The 24757-nt window shown below is 43.6% G+C and overlaps 2 protein-coding genes across 3 annotated transcripts in view; both read right to left on the reverse strand.

Annotated features, from left to right (window-relative positions):
• Positions 1 to 13304, reverse strand: part of LOC118378603 (growth arrest-specific protein 2) — a 102151-nt gene extending 88847 nt beyond the window's left edge. The window contains exon 1 of one of the 2 annotated variants that reach the window (XM_052466776.1): positions 13204 to 13304. The gene's annotated coding sequence lies outside the window, so the exon portion shown is untranslated. Of the gene's footprint in view, positions 1 to 8929; positions 9202 to 13203 lie in introns of those variants that run through there. The other variant, XM_052466775.1, reaches the window with a different exon arrangement.
• Positions 13305 to 14314: 1010 nt separating this feature from the next.
• LOC118379674 (succinate receptor 1-like) lies at positions 14315 to 24372 on the reverse strand. Its single transcript, XM_052466774.1, has 6 exons — positions 24319 to 24372; positions 21858 to 22024; positions 18966 to 19051; positions 18679 to 18696; positions 16493 to 16859; positions 14315 to 16295 (listed from the first exon to the last, which is right to left on the reverse strand). The coding sequence occupies exons 1-6, from the start codon at positions 24337 to 24339 to the stop codon at positions 15818 to 15820; spliced, it is 1137 nt and encodes a 378-aa protein (XP_052322734.1). The 5' UTR covers positions 24340 to 24372; the 3' UTR covers positions 14315 to 15817.
• Between the last annotated feature and the right edge of the window lie 385 nt (positions 24373 to 24757).

Below are 24757 nucleotides of genomic sequence, written 5' to 3' on the forward strand. Positions count from 1 at the left end.
CAGGGGGCAGAACAACAGATTTTTTTTTTTACCTTGTCAGCTCTGGGATTTGATCTTGTAACCTTTGAGTTACGAGGTCAACACTCTAACCACTAGGCTACCTGCCAGCAGAGAGAACAAGGCTCTGGTCTCACATGACAACTATGCATATTTTAGCTCAAGAGTTGGTCATGGCTCATAACAATACATTCCACTAAAGAACAGGGCCTCCTGTATCATCCAATGAAATGCACATCTTTACATGCGTGTCGAGCATACAGGCAACTGTTTAAAATAATAGAAACACGAATAAATTAGGGATCCAAAGTATATTGAAAGGTGTGGTTCCTGAATAAATTAAGCAATTAACATCACAGTGTCATCATAGAGATAGATAGAGGACTCATCATGGATTTAACCCTTTTTAGCATGGACATTGCCATTGAGTAGTCAACTGGGTGGGGATTCCTATGAGCTTGGAGAAAAATCAGCCAATAAAGAAGAAGAAGAAGGACAAATATCACTTTAGAATGGAGATAGTCCCAATGGCGTTGCCCATGCTGTCACATACACTATAATGGCACATATACAAAGATGAGTTCTCTATCTGTCTCTATGGGTCATGTATAAAAAGAGAAAAAAGAAATGGTCAGTCCATTATTTTGGCTACCATGGCTATGCCCCCATAGGATGACAATGCCCCCATCCACAAGGCACGAGCAGTCGATGAATGGTTTGATGAGCATGAAAACGATGTTAACCATATGTCATTGGCCGTTTCAGTCACCGGATCTGATGGTGCATTGCAGCTGTTCTGGCTCGCGGTTGCTGGCTCGCGGTTTCTGGCTCGTGGTTTCTGGCTCGTGGTTTGTGGCTCGTGGTTGCTGGCTCGTGGTTGCTGGCTCGTGGTTGCTGGCTCGTGGTTGCTGGCTCGTGGTTGCTGGCTCGTGGTTGCTGGCTCGTGGTTTCTGGCTCGTGGTTGCTGGCTCGTGGTTGCTGGCTCGTGGTTGCTGGCTCGTGGTTGCTGGCTCGTGGTTTCTGGCTCGTGGTTTCTGGCTCGTGGTTGCTGGCTCGTGGTTGCTGGCTCGTGGTTTCTGGCTCGTGGTTGCTGGCTCTGGCTCGTGGTTTCTGGCTGCTGGCTCGTGGTTGCTGGCTCGTGGTTGCTGGCTCGTGGTTTCTGGCTCGTGGTTGCTGGCTCGTGGTTGCTGGCTCGTGGTTGCTGGCTCGTGGTTGCTGGCTCGTGGTTGCTGGCTCGTGGTTGCTGGCTCGTGGTTGCTGGCTCGTGGTTGCTGGCTCGTGGTTGCTGGCTCGTGGTTGCTGGCTCGTGGTTGCTGGCTCGTGGTTGCTGGCTCGTGGTTGCTGGCTCGTGGTGATCCAATGCTCTAGTAACACACTTTATGTTGATATTTCCTGTATTTTGTCAGTTACCTGAATGTGTGAAAATTGTTACTGTTTTCAAAGTAAACGTGTGAAAATTGATTTAAGTTATTCAAAGTAAAGAATGAGCTCCCAATAGTTCCCACAGAGACCTTTAGGTGACCCTGGATAGCGTAGACATAACAACATAGCATAACCCAGTTGGCTCCAGATGGGACGAGGACAGACAGGGTCTCATAAGGAATCACGGAATGCTGCTGAGTCACTCAATGAAAACACAAGCAATTATCTCTCTCCCTCGCTGCCCTTCACTGTGCTGTGGCCTGACCTCTCTCTCAACCAGAGATGTGTATTTATTATGGATCCCCATTAGTTCCTGCCAAGGCAGCAGCTACTCTCCCTGGGGTTTATTATGGATCCCCATTAGTTCCTGCCAAGGCAGCAGCTACTCTCCCTGGGGGTTATTATGGATCCCCATTAGTTCCTGCCAAGGCAGCAGCTACTCTCCCTGGGGTTTATTATGGATCCCCATTAGTTCCTGCCAAGGCAGCAGCTACTCTCCCTGGGGTTTATTATGGATCCCCATTAGTTCCTGCCAAGGCAGCAGCTACTCTTCCTGGGGTTTATTATGGATCCCCATTAGTTCCTGCCAAGGCAGCAGCTACTCTCCCTGGGGGTTATTATGGATCCCCATTAGTTCCTGCCAAGGCAGCAGCTACTCTTCCTGGGGTTTATTATTGATCCCCATTAGTTCCTGCCAAGGCAGCAGCTACTCTTCCTGGGGTTTATTATGGATCCCCATTAGTTCCTGCCAAGGCAGCAGCTACTCTTCCTGGGGTTTATTATTGATCCCCACTAGTTCCTGCCAAGGCAGCAGCTACTCTTCCTGGGGTTTATTATTGATCCCCATTAGTTCCTGCCAAGGCAGCAGCTACTCTTCCTGGGGTTTATTATGGATCCCCATTAGTTCCTGCCAAGGCAGCAGCTACTCTTCCTGGGGTTTATTATGGATCCCCATTAGTTCCTGCCAAGGCAGCAGCTACTCTCCCTGGGGTTTATTATGGATCCCCATTAGTTCCTTTCAAGGCAGCAGCTACTCTTCCTGGGGTTTATTATGGATCCCCATTAGTTCCTGCCAAGGCAGCAGCTACTCTTCCTGGGGTTTATTATGGATCCCCATTAGTACCTTTCAAGGCTGCAGCTACTCTTCCTGGGGTTTATTATGGATCTATTACTTTTCTGGGATTCTTGATTGTTTTTATTGCTTGTTATTGCATGTTATTTATATTGGAGCTGCTAGTGCACGGTGAGCTGTACACAGTGGACGTCCTACTAGGGCACACTGCCTCGGTGCTAACAGTATAACTCTGGTTCATAGGCACACGATTACTGTATACAATAGCTGTAGGATTGACAGAGGCTTTCAGGGCAGGTCAAATAAAATTAAGTTACTTACATTGTGTCTGCCAACGCCCCTGGTATAATGTAACATTTGCTGAAGCATTATGACAACTCAGTGACACAGTGGTAGGGATTAGCTGAGCTGGGTTTGGGTCATTGATAAATCATTGTTTCAACATATACTTGAAATGCGTGGACAGAGTTCCAGGAGCCAAGATCATTTGGATGGACTCCGTTATTCCAGTAGAGTATCTTCTGTTTCCAGAAGGTGTCAAAGTTATCTATAAAAGTGATTCCAACAGAGCTACAGTAATATTTTAGCCAGGTGTGTAATGCCAATAGCCTGCTAAATCTTTAACAGCCGCGGCTAGACGATGGTACAGGACCTGAAAAAAAATTGGCTGCTTTTTGGAATCTTTCAGTGCTTAGAATCAGTTTTTAAAAATCTAATTTCAGAAGTTCTGAACTAGCCCTCCTGCTGTCATTTGACCCCACATTGACTACAACTGCGTCAGCTCCCGGCATCTGTCGTATAATGGTCGGAAGTAGCCTTGTAAGGTAAGATAGGGTCACAACCATGCCCTGGTCTGGCCCACTGGCAATCACATTCCACCAAATAACAGGTTTGCCAGTAGCATCACCAAATACAACATTTACACGAAAAGAAAATAAGCCTCTCTCTCTCTCTCTCTCTAGCCTCTCTCTCTTTCTCTAGCCTCTCTCTCTCTCGCCTCTCTCTCTAACCTCTCTCTCTCTCACTCTAGCCTCTCTCTCTCTCTAATCTGTCTCTTTAACCTCTCTCTCTCTCTAGCCTCTCTCTCTCTAGCCTCTCTCTCTCTCTCTAACCTCTCTAATCTGTCTCTAACAGCTCTCTTTCTAACCTCTCTCCAACCTCTCTTTAATCTCTCTCTAAATTCTCTCTAATCTCTCTCTCTCTAACCTCTGTCTCTATAAACTCTCTCTGTAATCTGTCTCTCTAACAGCTCACTTTATCCTCTATCCTCTCTCCAATCGCTGTCTCTCTAATTTCTCTCTCTAACCTCTCTCCAATCTCTCTAACCTCTCTAGCCAATCTATTTTACCTCTCTATCCAATCTCTCTAACCTCTCTAACCTCTATCCAATCTCTCTAACATCTTTATCCAATCTCTCCAAGCTATCTAACCTCTCTATCCAATCTCAAATCTCTATCCAATCTCAAATCTCTCAGCCCTTTCTCTCTAACCTCTCAATTTCTATTCTCTCTATAACCTCTCAATTTATATGCTCTCCAACCTCTCAATTTATATTCTCTCCAACCTCTCAATTTATATTCTCTCTAACCTCTCAATTTCTATTCTCTCTATAACCTCTCAATTTATATGCTCTCCAACCTCTCAATTTATATTCTCTCCAACCTCTTTATCCAATATCTCTAATCTCTCTCAGCTCTCTCTCTCTCAGCTCTCAAATCTCTCTGACCTCTCTGACCTCCTCTCTCTCTCTCTCTCTCCAATCACTCTCTCTCACTCTCTATTCTCTCCAACCTCTCTCTCTCCAATCACTCTCTCTCCAATCTCTCTCTCTCAATCACTCTCTCTCTCTCTCTCTCCAATCTCTTCTATCCAATATCTCTAATCTCTCTGAATCCTCTTTATCCAATTCTCTCTCTCTCTCTCCTCTGAATCATCTCTCTCTCCTCTCTCAGCCCTTTCTCTCTCTCTCTCTCCAATCACTCTAACCGCTGTCTGTAATCTCTCTCCAATCACTCTAACTGTCTGTAATCTCTCTCTAATCTCTCTCTCTACCTTCTGTTTTATGAAACAATACCAAATGTAACATATCATACTAATTGGAGTGTCCTCTGATTTACGTTTACTATGTTACGTCTAGTCTATGAGACCAGGCTGGGTATTCTGCTCTAGACAAACACTGACTCACACCCTACTGGATTTCATTATTATTAATGTTATAACTGAATGTAGTACTGTACAGTGTTCTGACATTGCCTGTATAGAAAATTCATAAACATGAAAACGGTGAAATATGTTTCTGCACATTCCAAGAATGTTGTTCACTTCATGATACCATTGAGTGTGTGTGTGTGAATGAAATGTATACAGTCCTCTGCCGAGAAGTTGCATACGGCGTCAGCCGTAGAAATTGCATCATGGCACAAGTTAGGCATCTCTAATACAGCAGTGTTGATCCAGTAGTGTGATCATATAGGATTATTGGGAAACCAAATGGGGTGGCAGGGTCGCCTAGTGGTTAGAGTGTAGAGGCGGCAGGGTCGCCTAGTGGTTAGAGTGTAGAGGCGGCAGGGTCGCCTAGTGGTTAGAGTGTAGAGGCGGCAGGGTCGCCTAGTGGTTAGAGTGTAGAGGCGGCAGGGTCGCCTAGTGGTTAGAGTGTAGAGGCGGCAGGGTCGCCTAGTGGTTAGAGTGTAGAGGCGGCAGGGTCGCCTAGTGGTTAGAGTGTAGAGGCGGCAGGGTCGCCTAGTGGTTAGAGTGTAGAGGCGGCAGGGTCGCCTAGTGGTTAGAGTGGAGGGGCGGCAGGGTCGCCTAGTGGTTAGAGTGTAGAGGCGGCAGGGTCGCCTAGTGGTTAGAGTGTAGAGGCGGCAGGGTCGCCTAGTGGTTAGAGTGTAGAGGCGGCAGGGTCGCCTAGTGGTTAGAGTGTAGAGGCGGCAGGGTCGCCTAGTGGTTAGAGTGTAGAGGCGGCAGGGTCGCCTAGTGGTTAGAGTGTAGAGGCGGCAGGGTCGCCTAGTGGTTAGAGTGTAGAGGCGGCAGGGTCGCCTAGTGGTTAGAGTGTAGAGGCGGCAGGGTCGCCTAGTGGTTAGAGTGTAGAGGCGGCAGGGTCGCCTAGTGGTTAGAGTGTAGAGGCGGCAGGGTCGCCTAGTGGTTAGAGTGTAGAGGCGGCAGGGTCGCCTAGTGGTTAGAGTGTAGAGGCGGCAGGGTCGCCTAGTGGTTAGAGTGTAGAGGCGGCAGGGTCGCCTAGTGGTTAGAGTGTAGAGGCGGCAGGGTCGCCTAGTGGTTAGAGTGTAGAGGTGGCAAGGTCGCCTAGTGGTTAGAGTGTAGAGGCGGCAAGGTAGCCTAGTGGGTTAGAGCGTTGGACTAGTAACCAGAATGTTGCAAGTTCAAACCCAGAGCTGACAAGGTACAAAGCTGTTGTTCTGCCCCTGAACAGGCAGTTAACCCACTGTTCCTAGGCCAGTTAACCCACTGTTCCTAGGCCAGTTAACCCACTGTTCCTAGGCCAGTTAACCCACTGTTCCTAGGCTGTCATTGAAAATAAGAATTTGTTCTTAACTGACTTGCCAGGTTAAATAAAGGTAAAATTTAAAAAAAATACTGTTTCTAAGAGTTCTGGGTGTTCCTGTCCCGGGCTGGACCCAGACGAGTTTTAATGGACATCAGGGTACCAGTGTAGGTGGCTGAGGCCTTGGGTAATACCATTATATTCATTCAGTCTATGGGTAATACCATTATATTCATTCAGTCTATGGGTAATACCATTATATTCATTCAGTCTATGGGTAATACCATTATATTCATTCAGTCTATGGGTAATACCATTATATTCATTCAGTCTATGGGTAATACCATTATATTCATTCAGTCTATGGGTAATACCATTATATTCATTCAGTCTATGGGTAATACCATTATATTCATTCAGTCTATGGGTAATACCATTATATTCATTCAGTCTATGGGTAATACCAGTATATTCATTCAGTCTATGGGTAATACCAGTATATTCATTCAGTCTATGGGTAATACCATTATATTCATTCAGTCTATGGGTAATACCAGTATATTCATTCAGTCTATGGGTAATACCAGTATATTCATTCAGTCTATGGGTAATACCAGTATATTCATTCAGTCTATGGGTAATACCATTATATTGATTCAGTCTATGGGTAATACCATTATATTAATTAATTCAGTCTATGGGTAATACCAGTATATTCATTCAGTCTATGGGTAATACAATTATATTCATTCAGTCTATGGGCAATACCATTATATTCATTCAGTCTATGGGTAATACCAGTATATTCATTCAGTCTATGGGTAATACCAGTATATTCATTCAGTCTATGGGTAATACCAGTATATTCATTCAGTCTATGGGTAATACCAGTATATTCATTCAGTCTATGGGTAATACCATTATATTCATTCAGTCTATGGGTAATACCATTATATTCATTCAGTCTATGGGTAATACCATTATATTCATTCAGTCTATGGGTAATACCATTATATTCATTCAGTCTATGGGTAATACCATTATATTCATTCAGTCTATGGGTAATACCATTATATTCATTCAGTCTATGGGTAATACCAGTATATTCATTCAGTCTATGGGTAATACCAGTATATTCATTCAGTCTATGGGTAATACCATTATATTCATTCAGTCTATGGGTAATACCATTATATTCATTCAGTCTATGGGTAATACCAGTATATTCATTCAGTCTATGGGTAATACCAGTATATTGATTCAGTCTATGGGTAATACCAGTATATTCATTCAGTCTATGGGTAATACCAGTATATTCATTCAGTCTATGGGTAATACCAGTATATTCATTCAGTCTATGGGTAATACCAGTATATTCATTCAGTCTATGGGTAATACCATTATATTCATTCAGTCTATGGGTAATACCAGTATATTGATTCAGTCTATGGGTAATACCAGTATATTGATTCAGTCTATGGGTAATACCAGTATATTCATTCAGTCTATGGGTAATACAGTCTAAATGACTGAATAAACTTATGATATTATTCCTTTAAAAATTATAATTGTATAAACCATGACAAAACATTTGGTTTTGTTTTCAATCGATAAAAGGAATACCTATTTTAGGCATATATAAATACAGAAACGACAAGCTCAAGCAGGTTTAACTTCTTTTAACACAGTGCCTTTATGGTTTGTGAGCGTCCGAAAATGGTTTGTGAGCGTCTGAAAATGGTTTGTGTGCGTCTGGAAAGGGTTTGTGTGCTTCTGGAAAGGGTTTGTGAGCGTCTGAAAATGGTTTGTGTGCTTCTGGAAAGGGTTTGTGTGCGTCTGAAAATGGTTTGTGAGCGTCTGAAAATGGTTTGTGAGCGTCTGAAAATGGTTTGTGTGCTTCTGGAAATGGTTTGTGTGCGTCTGAAAATGGTTTGTGAGCGTCTGAAAATGGTTTGTGAGCGTCTGAAAATGGTTTGTGAGCGTCTGAAAATGGTTTGTGAGCGTCTGAAAATGGTTTGTGAGCGTCTGAAAATGGTTTGTGAGCGTCTGAAAATGGTTTATGAGCGTCTGAAAATGGTTTGTGTGCTTCTGGAAATGCATTTGAAGTGTTTTTGTCTCTTTTATGTCAATGCATGTGTTAATGTCATTATGCATTTTCGTTTTTACAACTGTAATATCTTTTCAAAGTGGTCTCCTCATTTACAGTTTCTATTCCTGCCACTCATAAAAGGAACCAACCACAACAACTACACATCTAGTTCAGCCATTTTAAAATGGCATTGAAACACGCACACACACACGCTCACACACACACACACACACGCTCACACAATCTCACGCACGCACGCACGCTCACACAATCTCACGCACGCACAGAAAATATGAAATGTCTGACATTTGATGAAAACTTACAGTTAGATAAGAAAACAACATAGCTATTCTGCTTGATAAAATAACACGTTTGAAGTTATTAATATATATATATATATTATATTATAGTTATTAATATATTATATTATACATATTCCATTAAAAAAGATGGGCAGCAGCTGAGTTCTAGGTTCTTCTGCAAAACAAGTAGACTGACTCCACACACAGGCAGTTTGTTGGCAGAGAAAAGTTATTGGGTCTTTTGTTTAAAAAATACAAAGAGAAGGATTCTAGTCAACTACTCTGAAGGGATATTTTGAGTAATCTGCCTAAATATTTGCATATTGAGTTGTTTGATTTGTTTACGCATTTTGACACGGTAAGTAATCGTTTATTCTAACTATTGTTATTCTAAATATTTAACAAGTTTACAGCAAATATGATAATATATTTGGGGATGAATCGTAAATGCACGTATAAAAAATAACACACACACAAAAAAACGTTATACTAGAGCATCAATCAGAGGCATGCGATTTAATCAACAGTCCTATTAGTCTTCCACTCACCCTCTTCAAAGCAACTCTTCTATCCGGACCGTTACCGTCCTCTCGTGCCAGTCTCTTTGCTCCTCAGTGCGTTCTATATTCATGCTTTTCTAGCCTACCCTACGGTCTGTCGCTGAAAACAGTGGGTAGGATCGGGTAATGCAATATATCTGTCTCTCAAAGACCTGTACCAAAGTCGCTGCTGCACCGCCGATAGAAGGGAAGTTTAAGATCAGTCATGCTGGACTGGGTGGGAATGTTATGCTGCGTTCTTCCTCTCTCTCCCTGCACTCCTGACTCCAATCTGACATGGGAGAAACTCGTTCGTGCGCAAGATTGCAATTAGATCGATGTTAAAGTGGAAGTGTATTAATTGGACCAGTCATTGTGTAGTTTGAATTATTGCAATTGCTCGAGTCAATACACTGAAAGTTACACAATACAGTAGCTAGATTTTAAATTGGACTATATTTAGAATTTAATAGATCTGTTCAGTCTACAAATCTACACATATAATTCAGTAATAACAATTTAAGTGAAAACTCACACGGGAAAATCATTTTATTCTCGAAGGACATTACATATGTTATTTTCTATTATATCGGACAGGTTGTATGATTTACATAACTTTTATTTTGAACGTATTAGCTTTTATTTTGAAGTGACTGTGAAGCGTTCCCCCCATAACCGAAAGTGCACTCCAGAACACCACCTTGTGGGTGTCCACTAATTACCACAACCACAAAGTCTGCCACTAAATCGTAACAATTCATTAAAACTGAAATGTGCTTTTTTTTCTTATGCATAAGGTTTAGCAGTGGGGTTAAGGTTAGATTTAAATGCAAAATTTAAGAAGATATTATTGAAATGGGCGGGGTGTAATACTTTGTGGCTGTGTTAACTAGTTACAACGATGACAAATTGTTACACAAGTTGTTAAAACACAACACTTTTAATAACAAACTTTTAAATCAAGTCAAACAACATTTTAAAATTTCCAAAGACAAAAATGTGAATACGACAACGGAACCTCACGTGCAGATATTCTAAGAGCAGATAGCGCCACATGGAGGCTGTTCTGAAGAACCTGGAGAGGACCACGGAGCTACTCGCCTTGATGCAAACCGAGTAGTGGGACAATCCCAGGACAGAGCCTTCTAATGGACTCAGTACGAACACCTCCACGCAAGGTTCCACGCAAACATCATGGAGATCTTGGAAAAACAACTACAGGCAACAAACGAAAGCTTATGAACAATTGTTCAAGGATACAACGGATATCACGTTCTCTGACCTGTAGCAGTGTCAACTCTTGCTGCTCGTGGGATTTCAAAAGAACGCATCGGTTCCAAACTGTTTGACACTTCTAGTTCCAGAACGGTTGGAGCGAAATCGAAGGATGCCACAAGTCATTGTACTGAGCTCATTGAAATCAAATCAAGTCTTGAGTGCCATTCATTTGAAACGCAGTACATCAGTTCCTAGTCCTTCGAACACACCGACTGTGTCATTGCGTTTTGAGACACCACAAGTACATTGACTTTCCAACGGAACGCTGCGTTTGCCTTGCAGCATTGTGTTGCAGAGGCAGTTGCAGTGCGTTCTGTGTGGTTATTCGAACGTATGCATCCATTTGTATGCGTAGACTTGACAGAATGAAGCAAATTGTTAACGTAGAATTTTTGTTGCACACATATCCAGTATAAAAATGTGGTATTACATAATAAAAACAGTTTAATTGCATAATTTATTATTTATTTAAAATTCATTTATTTGCCAAGTATATTATTTATTCGATGACATCCACAAATTAATTGTGAGAACCTATAAAATAATTTCCCTCAAATGTAGTGTTGGTGTGAAATGCAATAATAAATATAATAATATAATAATAAAAGTCGAGATAGCGGAGAAGGCTCTTTCAACAATGAGACCAACGTTGAGGAAGGTGGTCTTGATAGCGCTGTTGGGCCGGTACGAGCCCCGCCGAAAGCGCAGGTCTGTGTGGGTCCAGAGATGGTTGAAGTCCTGAAAGCAGGCAGGGGAGTTCCATCGTCTCATTCAAGAGCTTCGACTGCTTGGAGTGGAATTTCTAAGTTCCTGCGGAGATCATTCCGGGAGCCGCTCCGGATGGAGATGGGCACGGCAAATGGTCACCAACCTGATGTCACCGGGGGCAGGTGCAAACAACGCCCCCAGACAGGCACTCCAGGTGAGGGAGAAGCTGACCACCTACTTCTCATCGCCAGCAGGTGAAGTCCCATGGCAGTATGCCGTGGAGTGAAAGGGCTCTTTTAAGAGCCCCAGAACACAAAGGTTATTTTAAGAACCAGCCACCGTTGTCCATAAAGTTGCATTTTTTCCCCCCAGATTACATTATGTATCATCGTCTCTATTCATTTGGAAGTTATATTTAAGTGACATTTGGGAGTAAAGACCACACCTTGACCCCTTCCCTCTCCCATTAACGTCAGTATTATACACACCTGGCATGGTACACCAGGTGAGCGGGAGCACTAATTAAGGTTATACGACAGTTAGTATGATAACAAAGGGAAAGGGTAACCTAGGTAACCTAAACAAACTGTCCATACAAATAGTACAGTTTACCACCTGGTTCACTGGCCTGACAAAATACAGGTGGAGAGAAAAAACTAATTAGGAAGAGAATGTGTTTTTACTTCCATCTTGTATATTAGATCAGCAAAGGTGTTGGGAAGAAATAAGCAGATTCAGTCTAAATTAGATATTAATAAACAACTGACTATGAAAACCTAATTTAATAAGTATTCAAGTACAGGAAAGAACATGACAGGTATGTGTGTTGTAAAAATGTTTTCAAAAAATTAAACCATTGAAAGAGATATATGTATGTGTGTGTAAAAATAAAAATAAATGAATGTGTAGCCTGTAATCTGTAAGAGAACAACAAGAGCATGTATTTTTGTCACAACTGCAGACCGATACAGGGACTACTCATAAAGCCTAGATGTAGTAGGGGAACCTCAGACATGGCCATAAAGAGAGAGAGGGCAGGGCACTGGAGATCTGAGGGACAGAGAGGAGTGGAGAAGAGGTGTGTGTCTGTCGCTGGTAAAAAAAAAATCAAATGCAGCCATAACACAGCTTAACAAATAAAACGGCCCCTGGACGTCCTGGGCCAGTTGATGGAACATAACTTCACAAACAGTTTCTCCCTGGTTTTAGAGTGGTTTTAAATGAAAGAAATACATTCACCTTTAGTCTCGTAAGAGACCAACAAGAGCTGTGAATTCTCCGGTGTATGACCAGAACCAATCTGCGGCGTGGTAAGTGTCCACGGTTGTTTATTTAAACACATAAACTGAACACTAAAATACAAAAAACAATAAACGTAAAGTGAATAACCGAAACCCAAAACTGTGTGGTGTAAACCACAGACACGGTAACAATCACCCACCAACAAACAGTGAAACCCAGGCTACCTAAAGTATGATTCTCAATCAGAGACAACTAACGACACCTGCCTCTGATTGAGAACCATATTAGGCCGAACACAGAAAAACAACCTAGACACAAAAAACATAGAACGCCCACCCAACTCACGTCCTGACCAACTAAAACAAACAATTAACACATTTTTAAAAAATGTTTACCTTTATTTTACTTGGCAAGTCAGTTAAGAACACATTCTTATTTTCAATGACAGCCTAGGAACAGTGGGTTAACTGCCTGTTCAGATTTGACAACAGATTTGTACCTTGTCAGCTCGGGGATTTGAACTTGCAACCTGCCGCCCCAAATAACTAGGATCAGAACGTGACAAGTACATTGGTCTTGGTGTGTGCTGCACAAGGAGTGGCTGCTTAACATTCTTTCCTAAGATGTGCTTACCATTATTGATCTGTATTTTAATTATAGATTTGATTAGCCCAAGGTCACTTTGTCTTTTTCTCCATTGGCTCAGTCTGTTACAGAGATGTGACATGATAGATTATCGACCTCTGACCAGTCCCAGTAATGCTGCTGAGATCGGGGATATCTTGTACCTGCAGCACCCTCAGACTTGATTTATTTCCTACAGTAGAATAAAACCATACAATCTGATCCGTTGTGGAACATTGCCTTTTAAAGACGCAGACCTAATCCTGGACTACAAAAGGTATTTCAATGGAGAGTATCCACTGTGCATACTTTTTTTAGTCCAGGACTAAACTTAATCTGTGACTACTGGGAAACCTGGCCCTGAATGTTCACAAACGTAATAGTGTATCTTAATCCAGACCATAGAATTTAAAATACTTTCTGGTACTCACCTGATATAGCGAAGCCACTGAAGCCGACTGCCAGGGCCAGGAAAGAGATGGCCACAACCTTGTTGTGAGAGAAACCAACCACAAGAAGCAAGATGGCCTCCATTTCAAACCCCCTACACACAGGCAACAACACATGATCATTCTCTTATGTTTGACCGTTTAGCAGATTATTTTACACAGAGTTTCAATCAGTGCATTGGAACTACACTAGTTATAGTAAAAAAAAAAAGTCATATCACATTCATTGCAATTAAAACTGTGAGTAAGAGTAAAGTGTGTTGGTTTGGCCCAACCCCCCCCTCCCCCCGCCAAGTGTGTTGGTTTGGCCCAAACCCCCCCCTCCCCCCGCAGTGTGTGTTGGTTTGGCCCATACAGCGTAGTTATTATCCTTGGAGACCTGGATCAGTGATGTTCTTGGTGTTATGTATCGGTTAGGAATCTATTATGAAGTCCTTATGTAGCTTATCCTATCTCCACAGTTCATGATCTTCCTGAGTGGTAGGAGACAGGTTGTTCTGTATAGATTATGAAAATGTTTCGAAGTCCCTATGTAGTCATTATGAAGTCCTTATAAAGTCCCTATGTAGCCCTTACGAAGTCCTTGTGAAGTCCCTATGTAGCCCTTATGAAGTCATTAGGTAGTCATTATTAAGTCCCTATGTATTCCTTATTAAGTCCCTATGTAGCCATTATGAAGTCCCTATGTAGCCCTTATGAAGTCCCTATGTAGCCCTTATGAAGTCCCTATGTAGCCATTATGAAGTCCCTATGTAGCCATTATGAAGTCCCTATGTCGCACTCACCTCCACAGTTCATGATCTTCCTGACGGTGGTAGTAGAGAGGATGTTCCTGGTGCGCAGCCAGCCAGTCAGTCAGCCAGTCAGCCAGCCAGTCAGCCAGTCAGCCAGCCAGTCAGTCAGTCAGTCAGCCAGTCAGCCAGCCAGCCAGCCAGTCAGCCAGCCAGTCAGCCAGTCAGTCAGCCAGCCAGTCAGTCAGTCAGTCAGCCAGCCAGTCAGTCTTAATTCAGTCTCATCTGAAAGTTGTAAATTCTTGGTTATCTGCACGAACCCTGGCTAACAAGTTGAGTCAGCAATACAAAATTGGGTTTAATTATTTATTTACTAAATACCTAACTAAATCACACAGAATTACACATACACATAATTAAATCATAACTTGATTACAAATTACGTCATAAAGGAAAACGTCCCTAGCGGGCGGAACAGATATGACAGCTGGTGACACAAAAGAAAAGGGGCTGGGTTTGAGTGAAAGAGCGGGAAGACTGAGGAACAAAGGGCGAAGCTGTGCTATCGTAAATACAGAATCTTATGCATTCTAAATGACCTCCCATTTGGAAAAGGAAAATGCAATAAATATTTACTCTGAGCTGCGCTTCGGAAGGTTGGTTGGTGGTAGGAAGTTTGGTGGTAGATGGAAGGCCGTGTTGTCCAACCAAGTCCTTTGAAGAGTCCTCTGCCAGTAAATTGGATACGTTGTAGTAACGTCATTGTGTGGTAGAAGGGATACTCTGTCTGTTCCTTCCTAACCTGCGTTTGCAACTGCTGTTGCTAACTCAACGGCTAGGAGGTATCACTTCTGTAGTGAATAAGAGTTCAAAGTTCATACCATTCGCAACCAAAGCTCACGCTGATGTTGGCTTCGTTCTGTAGTTATTATCTGAACCATTCTGACATAGGACCGTGGTCCTCACATCCTCGGAACAGGAGGTTATATTGTCGTCAAGGCTTTATATAGAAAGGGAGAGGAGGGCGTGTTTGAACAGTTTTATAGCCCATGTCTCTTCACAGGGCGGGCCACTGATTGAGCAGAGCCCTAACCGTATGAAAACCCAAATCGCACATTTTAGAAGCTAAAATCACATTGCATCCCATCACGAATAATTTCATAATCAAACAGTTAAATTGAACAACAATTCTATGTGAATCCAATATCTCTGATGTGTAGACTTTCCACTGTAGAGTTTATGTCTCAGATGACAACCGAACTGACATATTCTTTTTGCCCACAAATTATGCAGAAAAATGAATTCATGCTTTAGTCACTTCTAGATTAGACTAATCAGGCTAGGGCTGATTTCAAGGTTTTACTGCTAACTTACAAAGTGTTTCTTGCCCCGTACCTAATCTCTCTGATTTGGTCCTACCGTACATGCCTACAAGTACGCTACAGTCACAAGATGCAGGCCTCCTTATTGTCCCTAGTATTTCTAAGCAAACAGCTGGAGGCAGGGCTTTCTTCTATAGAGTTCTCCCCTCCCGGAGGACCTGAGCCCTAGGACCATGCCTCAGGACTACCTAAAAGTGACATGCATACCAATTCCATGCTCAGTACAAAATAAAGTAAGGAAGACAACCACCCACAGACAGGTTAGTTGCTGTATCACACAGATAACCACCCACAGACAGGCTTGTTGCTGTGATTCTTAAGATGTAATTGTGTCTGAGATCTGATCATCTGTGTGGTCCAGCTGCTATAAAGACAACCCCCCCCCCCGCCAAGTATTTTCCAATCAAGGGAGGCGATGGGGAGAGGATGGATTTAAAAAAAATAATTGAGATGGTCATTTACCATGGTCTGATCCTTCAGCATTCACAGTGGAGTGACAGCAGCCAAACCCTGGCCACCATGCCCTTCTCTTTCATGCCCTATGGTCCTCTGGTTCCTCTTTCTCTCAAACAACCCTGTTACTGACGTCACATGATTCACCGCTGACTTCTGTCGTTGACTCTTCCAAAGCTGCAGCCAAGCGAACCCAAAGGTATCCTGGAACTCCTTTCTAAACTGCCGTCCCACGAAGCAAGTAAACAGCGGGTTGACACAGGTATTCAGGCTACATAGACAGATCTCCAGGCAGAATGCCAGGTCTACAGGCTGCCAGAACGCCGGCCTGCCCAGGTACATGGCATGCATCACGATGGCCGCGTTCCTGCTTAGGTGGTAGGGCAGGTAGAACAGGGCAAAGAGGGTCAGCACGGCGGTCAACACGCGGGTCAGACGGACACGTCGCCCCTTGTTTTTGTGGAGGTGTACCTGTGGACGACGGCTGCGGAGGCGGAGCTCCCTGATGCTGTGGAGACAAAAAAAAGCATGTTGGAGAGGTGTTGTTTGACAGAATAGTATATATAATATATTCATATATTAAAAGAAATAAATAGAGCCAAATCAAACACTCTATATTATAGGCTGTGTTTCCAATAATTTAATAAATCAGGATCAATCAATCAGTAAATCAACCAATCAATAAATACTGTAATGGGTAACTACCTGCGGAGGCAACAGTAACAGATGGAGTTTAGAGGGAAGAGGAAGCCGATGGTGGTACAGCAGATTGAGTAGGGTAGGCTCTCCCCAGTGTCATCCATTAACATATACAGGGTACACACGGTACGATTATTGTCTCCGGGGCAATGTTGTAGCAAAGTCATGTGAGCTATAGGGACACTTATCACCATGGAAATCGCCCAGATAACGGCACAGAGGAAATAGGTCTGCCGGCGGCCAAGTAACACCACAGAGCGCAACGGGTGGACGATGGCGAGATAGCGGTCCACGCTAACGCAGGAAACGAAGAAGATGCTGAGGTAGAAGTAGTTGTGGTAGAGCAACCGAAGGGTCTTGCAGAGCGACACACCTAAAATTAGACAAAGTAGGTATGGAACTAGGTGATCCTTTAGAGATTAGATTTTTTTTATTTGATTTTTTTATGTGGAACTCAGTCGTGTCTCAATTTAGGCTAAGATTCCATCAGATCAAGTGGTAACCAGCGATAACAGACACCAGCAGATGTTTTGGCAGTGTTAGAAGTGGTGGAACTGCTTGGAGCTGTCAAATAGGTGATCATTGTCAAGAACCCACACCCGCCCCACTTGTGATAGAAGTTCAGAGCGAGAAAGTGTATATGCAAAAAAAAAAAAATCCAGGTTAATTCACCTGTCAATTTCTCCATCTCCATAACTACTAGCTAATTCCACTGATTTCAAAACTCGGCCCTCTAGCAAGTGGAGAACAACACGTATGCAGTATAGTATAGACAGGATTACCTACACAATCTAACCAGCTAAAATAGACAGAAGCGTGCTACATGGCAGACCAATCAGAACTCATCTCTCGGCATGTCCAGCCCACTTATTATCTCAGCCAATCATGGCTAGCAGGAAGGTGGCTGTATTGTTTTAGTGGCCAACTGGGCTCGTAATTTTAACAATTTTATTCGTATTTACAAATGGCATACACGTCTGTTATTAAGGCACATGAAAGTTCACATGTCCCAGAAGGCATTTCTACCCAAAAAACGCATTTTGATCAAAAACGAATAATAATATTACTTTCAAATGGCGTGTGAAGTAGTGACTCGCGACATGCACATAGTTCCCTGAAGCGGGTCACATATGACCACTCTATGGAAAGATGAGACTCACGAACACGATGGTGTTCTCTGTTTTGCTTTACAACCCTCACAAGTGTCATGGGACACATCCCATACAAATTAATGGAAGTATGAAGGTCATTTTGTGCCAACAAAAAAAGAGGTGTTACATTTTAGTTTTTCTGGAAACATATTTATCTTGAGTTTTCTTATATCTCCTAGATATTGGATCAAAACCTTATTCCTTATGATACATTTTTTTTGTGTGTGTATTTGTTTAGCCATTTATGAATGTGTTATTCAATGCGTATCTATTGGCTATAGTAGTGAAATTCAAATTCAATCATTTATCAAATCATTTTAAAATAGTTTTTTTTTTATACCTAAAGTGGGCCTAAACTTCAAAATCAAATAGATAAATGATCCACGGTACGACCATCTTAAAACAATTCCACATGTTATCTTAGTAGAACCATCTTAAAACAATTCCACGTGTTATCTTAGTAGAACCATCTTAAAACAATTCCACATGTTATCTTAGTAGAACCATCTTAAAACAATTCCACGTGTTATCTTAGTAGAACCATCTCAAAACAATTCTCCCCTCCCCCCCACCCAAATAAAGAAACAAAATAATGAGGATTTCTATAAAACTAAATGAGGTTTAAACCTCACATTCTAGTGTTCCAACTTAAAAACAAGGGGGTGTGACTCCGTGCAGCCAATGGCAACCAATGGCAATGTCCGCTTCAGGTGTATAATTTCAGAAGCCACTAGTGGATTTGACAACTCTAGCGCAGTTCCACCTCCGATACTGAATACCGATCCCAAAACAAAAGGCTATGTGGATGTCGGCTACAGCGGATCCGATTGAATAGATTCCTTACTGTTGAGAGTTAGAATAATATAATACACAAAGGTACAATTTCAAAACTTGGTCGTACATCAGCAGTTTTCCTCTTGTCATATGTCACTCTCTCTGATAGTCACTCAGTTATACAAATGTGCCTTGCGTCATAATGCAACCGCTATACAGGACATGAAAACAACAGGCAATATTGGCAATTGGATTTACTTAACTTACCCAGACCCCAGTGGAGACCTGAAGAGGACCACAATGGTTGTTAAACTTGATCGTTAATCCTCTTAGATTTTTAAATGCAGTGCAAGTGTATCTACACGCTAGACGAGTTCCAGATCTGTTTTGTGATGTTATTTTTGTGTCAACTCTACTGCTGCCATTGATAAGCAAAAAATGACAGAGTGTTGGCAACTTGGTATGTCAGCACAAAAACAGACTGGCACCATCTATGCGGTTGAATTGTGTGTGTTTTTTTTAAAATAGTGAAATAAATGATATGATATCCAAACCGTTTAAGTGGTAGTGAATGAGGAAGGGTAGAGCCAGCAGCCAAAAGGTGTCAGCCATGGCCAGGTTGAAGAGCAGGACACTACTCCTGAAGAAGAAGAAGAAGAATACTTTATGAATTTATACCAGAAATACGTCTTCTACTGTGCCTAACACACACACACACACACACACACACACACACACACACACACACACACACACACACACACACACACACACACACACACACACACACACACACTACAGCAAGCAGTGAGCAGTTTAAGGGTTAAGAAGTGCCTTGCTCAAGGGCACAACAGCTGGAGATGCTTTATTGCTAGGATTTGTCACTAACAACCCTCTAGTAGTCAAATCCCTCAGATCCCAACCTCAAGGCTAAATGGATCAGTATTTCAGCCCACCCCTCTAACCTCTAGGCTACTTGGATCAGTGTTTCAGCCCACCACTCTAACCTCTAGGCTACTTGGATTAGTGTTTCAGCCCACCACTCTAACCTCTAGGCTACTTGGATCAGTGTTTCAGCCCACCACTCTAACCTCTAGGCTACTTGGATCAGTGTTTCAGCCCACCACTCTAACCTCTAGGCTACTTGGATCAGTGTTTCAGCCCACCACTCTAACCTCTAGGCTACTTGGATCAGTGTTTCAGCCCACCACTCTAACCTCTAGGCTACTTGGATCAGTGTTTCAGCCCACCACTCTAACCTCTAGGCTACTTGGATCAGTGTTTCAGCCCACCCCTCTAACCTCTAGGCTACTTGGATCAGTGTTTCAGCCCACCACTCTAACCTCTAGGCTACTTGGATCAGTGTTTCAGCCCACCACTCTAACCTCTAGGCTACTTGGATCAGTGTTTCAGCCCACCCTCTAACCTCTAGGCTACTTGGATCAGTGTTTCAGCCCACCAACCTCTAGGCTACTTGGATCTAGGGCTACTTGGATCAGTGTTTCAGCCCACCACTCTAACCTCTAGGCTACTTGGATCAGTGTTTCAGCCCACCCCTCTAACCTCTAGGCTACTTGGATCAGTGTTTCAGCCCACCACTCTAACCTCTAGGCTACTTGGATCAGTGTTTCAGCCCACCACTCTAACCTCTAGGCTACTTGGATCAGTGTTTCAGCCCACCACTCTAACCTCTAGGCTACTTGGATCAGTGTTTCAGCCCACCACTCTAACCTCTAGGCTACTTGGATCAGTGTTTCAGCCCACCACTCTAACCTCTAGGCTACTTGGATCAGTGTTTCATCAGGCTGTTTTTCAGCCCACCCTCTAACCTCCAGGCTACTTGGATCAGTGTTTCAGCCCACCACTCTAACCTCTAGGCTACTTGGATCAGTGTTTCAGCCCACCACTCTACCTCTAGGCTACTTGGAACCCCACCACTCTAGGCTACTTGGATCAGTGTTTCAGCCCACCACTCTAACCTCTAGGCTACTTGGATCAGTGTTTCAGCCCACCACTCTAACCTCTAGGCTACTTGGATCAGTGTTTCAGCCCACCACTCTAACCTCTAGGCTACTTGGATCAGTGTTTCAGCCCACCACTCTAACCTCCAGGCTACTTGGATCAGTGTTTCAGCCCACCACTCTAACCTCTAGGCTACTTGGATCAGTGTTTCAGCCCACCACTCTAACCTCTAGGCTACTTGGATCAGTGTTTCAGCCCACCCCTCTAGGCTACCTGTACCAGTGTTTCAGTCTCCCCTCTAGGCTAGCTGTACCAGTGTTTCAGCCTCCCCTCTAGGCTAGCTGTACCAGTGTTTCAGTCTCCCCTCTAGGCTAGCTGGACCAGTGTTTCAGCCTCCCCTCTAGGCTAGCTGTACCAGTGTTTCAGCCTCCCCTCTAGGCTAGCTGTACCAGTGTTTCAGCCCACCCCTCTAGGCTAGCTGGACCAGTGTTTCAGCCCACCCTCTAGGCTAGCTGTACCAGTGTTTCAGCCCACCCCTCTAGGCTACCTGTACCAGTGTTTCAGCCCACCCCTCTAGGCTACCTGTACCAGTCTTTCAGCCCACCCCAGTGTTTCAGCCTCCCCTCTAGGCTAGCTGGACCAGTGTTTCAGCCTCCCCTCTAGGCTACCTGTACCAGTGTTTCAGCCTCCCCTCTAGGCTACCTGTACCAGTGTTTCAGCCCCCCCTCTAGGCTAGCTGTACCAGTGTTTCAGCCTCCCCTCTAGGCTAGCTGTACCAGTGTTTCAGCCTCCCCTCTAGGCTAGCTGTACCAGTGTTTCAGCCTCCCCTCTAGGCTAGCTGTACCAGTGTTTCAGCAGTGTGTTTTCAGCCTCCCCTACCTGTACCAGCAGCCTCCTCTAGGCTGCTGTACCAGCGTTTCAGCCTCCCCTCTAGGCTAGCTGTACCTGCGTTTCAGCCTCCCCTCTAGGCTAGCTGTACCAGTGTTTCAGTCTCCCCTCTAGGCTAGCTGTACCAGTGTTTCAGCCTCACCTCTAGGCTAGCTGTACCAGTGTTTCAGGCTACCTGTACCAGGCTAGCTTTCAGTCTCCCCTCTAGGCTAGCTGTACCAGTGTTTCAGTCTCCCTCTAGGCTACCTGTACCAGTGTTTCAGTCTCCCCTCTAGGCTACCTGTACCAGTGTTTCAGCCCACCCCTCTAGGCTAGCCCACCCCTCTAGGCTAGCTGTACCAGTGTTTCAGCCCACCCCTCTAGGCTACCTGTACCAGTGTTTCAGCCCCCCCTCTAGGCTACCTGTACCGGTGTTTCAGCCCACCCCTCTAACCACTAAGCTACCTGGACCAGTGTTTCAGCCTCCCCTCTAGGCTAGCTGGACCGGTGTTTCAGCCCACCCCTCTAACCACTAAGCTACCTGGACCAGTGTTTCAGCCTCCCCTCTAGGCTAGCTGGACCGGTGTTTCAGCCCACCCCTCTAACCACTAAGCTACCTGGACCAGCGTTTCAGGCGTTGGAAGAAGATCCAGAGAGAGAGCAGGTTGAGGGGGAGACCCAGTATCAACACCCCCAGGAAGAAGGCCGGCATCAGGTAGAGCTGGACCACCCTGATGCCCTCCTGCCCCGGAGAGGACAGGTCACAGAAGGCCCGCTCTGGGGGCTGGAAGAAGACAGTGTTAAAGACTTACAGTGGGGAGAACAAGTTTTTGATACACTGCCGATTTTGCATTTTTTCCCACTTACAAAGCATGTAGAGGTCTGTAATTTTTATCATAGTTACACGTCAACTGTGAGAGACGGAATCTAAAAAAAATCCAGAAAATCACATTGTATGATTTTTAAGTAATTAATTTGCATTTTATTGCATGACATAAGTATTTGATCACCTACCAACCAGTAAGAATTCCGGCTCTCACAGATCTGTGCAGAAAAGTATTCCCAAAGAATGATGTTTCCACCTCCATGCTTCACGGTTGGGATGGTGTTCTTGGGGTTGTACTCATCCTTCTTCCTCTTCCAAACACGGCGAGTGGAGTTTAGACCAAAAAGCTCTATTTTGGTCTCATCAGACCACATGACCTTCTCCCATTCCTCCTCTGGATCATACAGATGGTCATTGGCAAACTTCAGACGGGCCTGGACATGCGCTGGCTTGAGCAGGGGGACCTTGCGTGCAATGCAGGATTTTAATCCATGACGGCGTAGTGTGTTACTAATGGTTTTCTTTGAGAATGTGGTCCCAGCTCTCTTCAGGTCATTGACCAGGTCCTGCCGTGTAGTTCTGGGCTGATCCCTCACCTTCCTCATGATCATTGATGCCCCACTAGGTGAGATCTTGCATGGAGCCCCAGACCGAGGGTGATTGACCGTCATCTTGAACTTCTTCCATTTTCTAATAATTGCACCAACAGTTGTTGCCTTCTCACCAAGCTGCTTGCCTATTGTCCTGTAACCCATCCCAGCCTTGTGCAGGTCTACAATTTAACCCTGATGTCCTTACACAGATCTCTGGTCTTGGCCATTGTGGAGAGGTTGGAGTCTGTTTGATTGAGTGTGTGGACAGGTGTCTTTTATACAGGTAATGAGTTCAAACAGGTGCAGTTAATACAGGTAATGAGTGGAGAACAGGAGGGCTTCTCAAAGAAAAACTAACAGGTCTGTGAGAGCCGGAATTCTTACTGGTTGGTAGGTGGTCAAATACTTATGTCATGCAATAAAATGCAAATGAATTACTTAAAAATCATACAATGTGATTTTCTGGATTTTTGTTTTAGATTCTGTCTCTCACAGTTGAAGTGTACCTATGATAAAGATTACAGACCTCTACATGCTTTGTAAGTAGGAAAACCTGCAAAATCCGCAGTGTATCAAATACTTGTTCTCCCCACTGTATATTAGGTCTGGATTCAGTCCAAGGTGCTTCATAGTGCAGCGCAGCATTTACTTTACACTTAGGCAGGCTACTTACTTTACTTATTTTACTTACTTTACACTTAGGCAGGCTACTTACTTTACTTATTTTACTTACTTTACACTTAGGCAGTCTACTTACTTTACTTACTTTACACTTAGGCAGGCTACTTACTTTACTTACTTTACGCTTAGGCAGGCTACTTACTTTACGCTTAGGCAGGCTACTTACTTTACGCTTAGGCAGGCTACTTACTTTACGCTTAGGCAGGCTACTTACTTAATGCTTAGGCAGGCTACTTACTTTACGCTTAGACAGGCTACTTACTTTACGCTTAGTCAGGCTACTTACTTTACGCTTGAGCTGACACGCACAACATTTACCATGAATGCGATCTCCGCAAACATCGAAGAAAAGGCCTTTTAAAATGCATATTGTTGCTCTGTAGTACCTTGCTCTCTAACACGCCTTGGATTGAATCGTCACTTCTCATGTAAGTCGTTTTAATTTATTTTAATTTATTTATGTAGTTGTATGGATGAAAACACATATTTTAAAGTTGTTGTAGTGCGCTGTTGATGCGGTGAAGGACCAGTACGGCACTAGGAGTAAGGTGAGAACCTCTTCATCTAATGAAACAGGACACACGGATCATGATGCTGCTTTACAGTACATCATAGCCACGGTTAATCAAGCGTTCCCCATTCAGTCAAAACACTTCCACAGAACTAATTTAACCAGACTAATGTATGTCATCCTACAGTATGTTCATGAGACAGTATGGCTAAACCCTTCCTTGCATTATTCCAACAGTTGAATTAAAATCTGGCTAAACCCTTCCTTGCATTATTCCAACAGTTGAATTCAAATCTGTAATACTTTTCGTGCTAATAATTACGACCCTCACTGTAGACACTAGAAACACACTTCAAAAGGTAATGAAAAGCCTCAGTGTCGCTGATAGTAACCTCTAGTCTGGATACTATAATATAATATATAATAATAATATAATATTGGATACTTTAAAGGTGGTGACCACTTACTTGATGTTGATTGTTGCCCATGTCAAGGTGACTCGGTTCTGACCCGAGGCTGGTTCTGTCCCATAATGCTGTTGGATGGTAATGCTTGACTACCCACCACACACACATTATGTTGGTATTAGGCCGTATGTACAGTCGTCTGTGTGTGTGTGTGTGTGTGTGAGAGATCATGAACAAATATTGAATAAGTGTATCTGTACTGTACTCAGGCCATCTGTCGTGTGAACAATAACCGCAGAATCCATCTTGTAACCACAACACTTCCAACATGGTGTTTGGAACAATCAAAGGTTTCAGCATGTTACGTTTTAAGACAATTTATATGTATAATCTCCACCCGGCACAGCCAGAAGAGGACTGGCCACCCCACATAGCCTGGTTCCTCTCTAGGTTTATAATCTCCACCCGGCACAGCCAGAAGAGGACTGGCCACCCCTCA

Source organism: Oncorhynchus keta, chromosome 17, assembly GCF_023373465.1.
Source record: "Oncorhynchus keta strain PuntledgeMale-10-30-2019 chromosome 17, Oket_V2, whole genome shotgun sequence".
In the NCBI taxonomy this organism is placed as follows: Eukaryota; Metazoa; Chordata; class Actinopteri; order Salmoniformes; family Salmonidae; genus Oncorhynchus; species Oncorhynchus keta.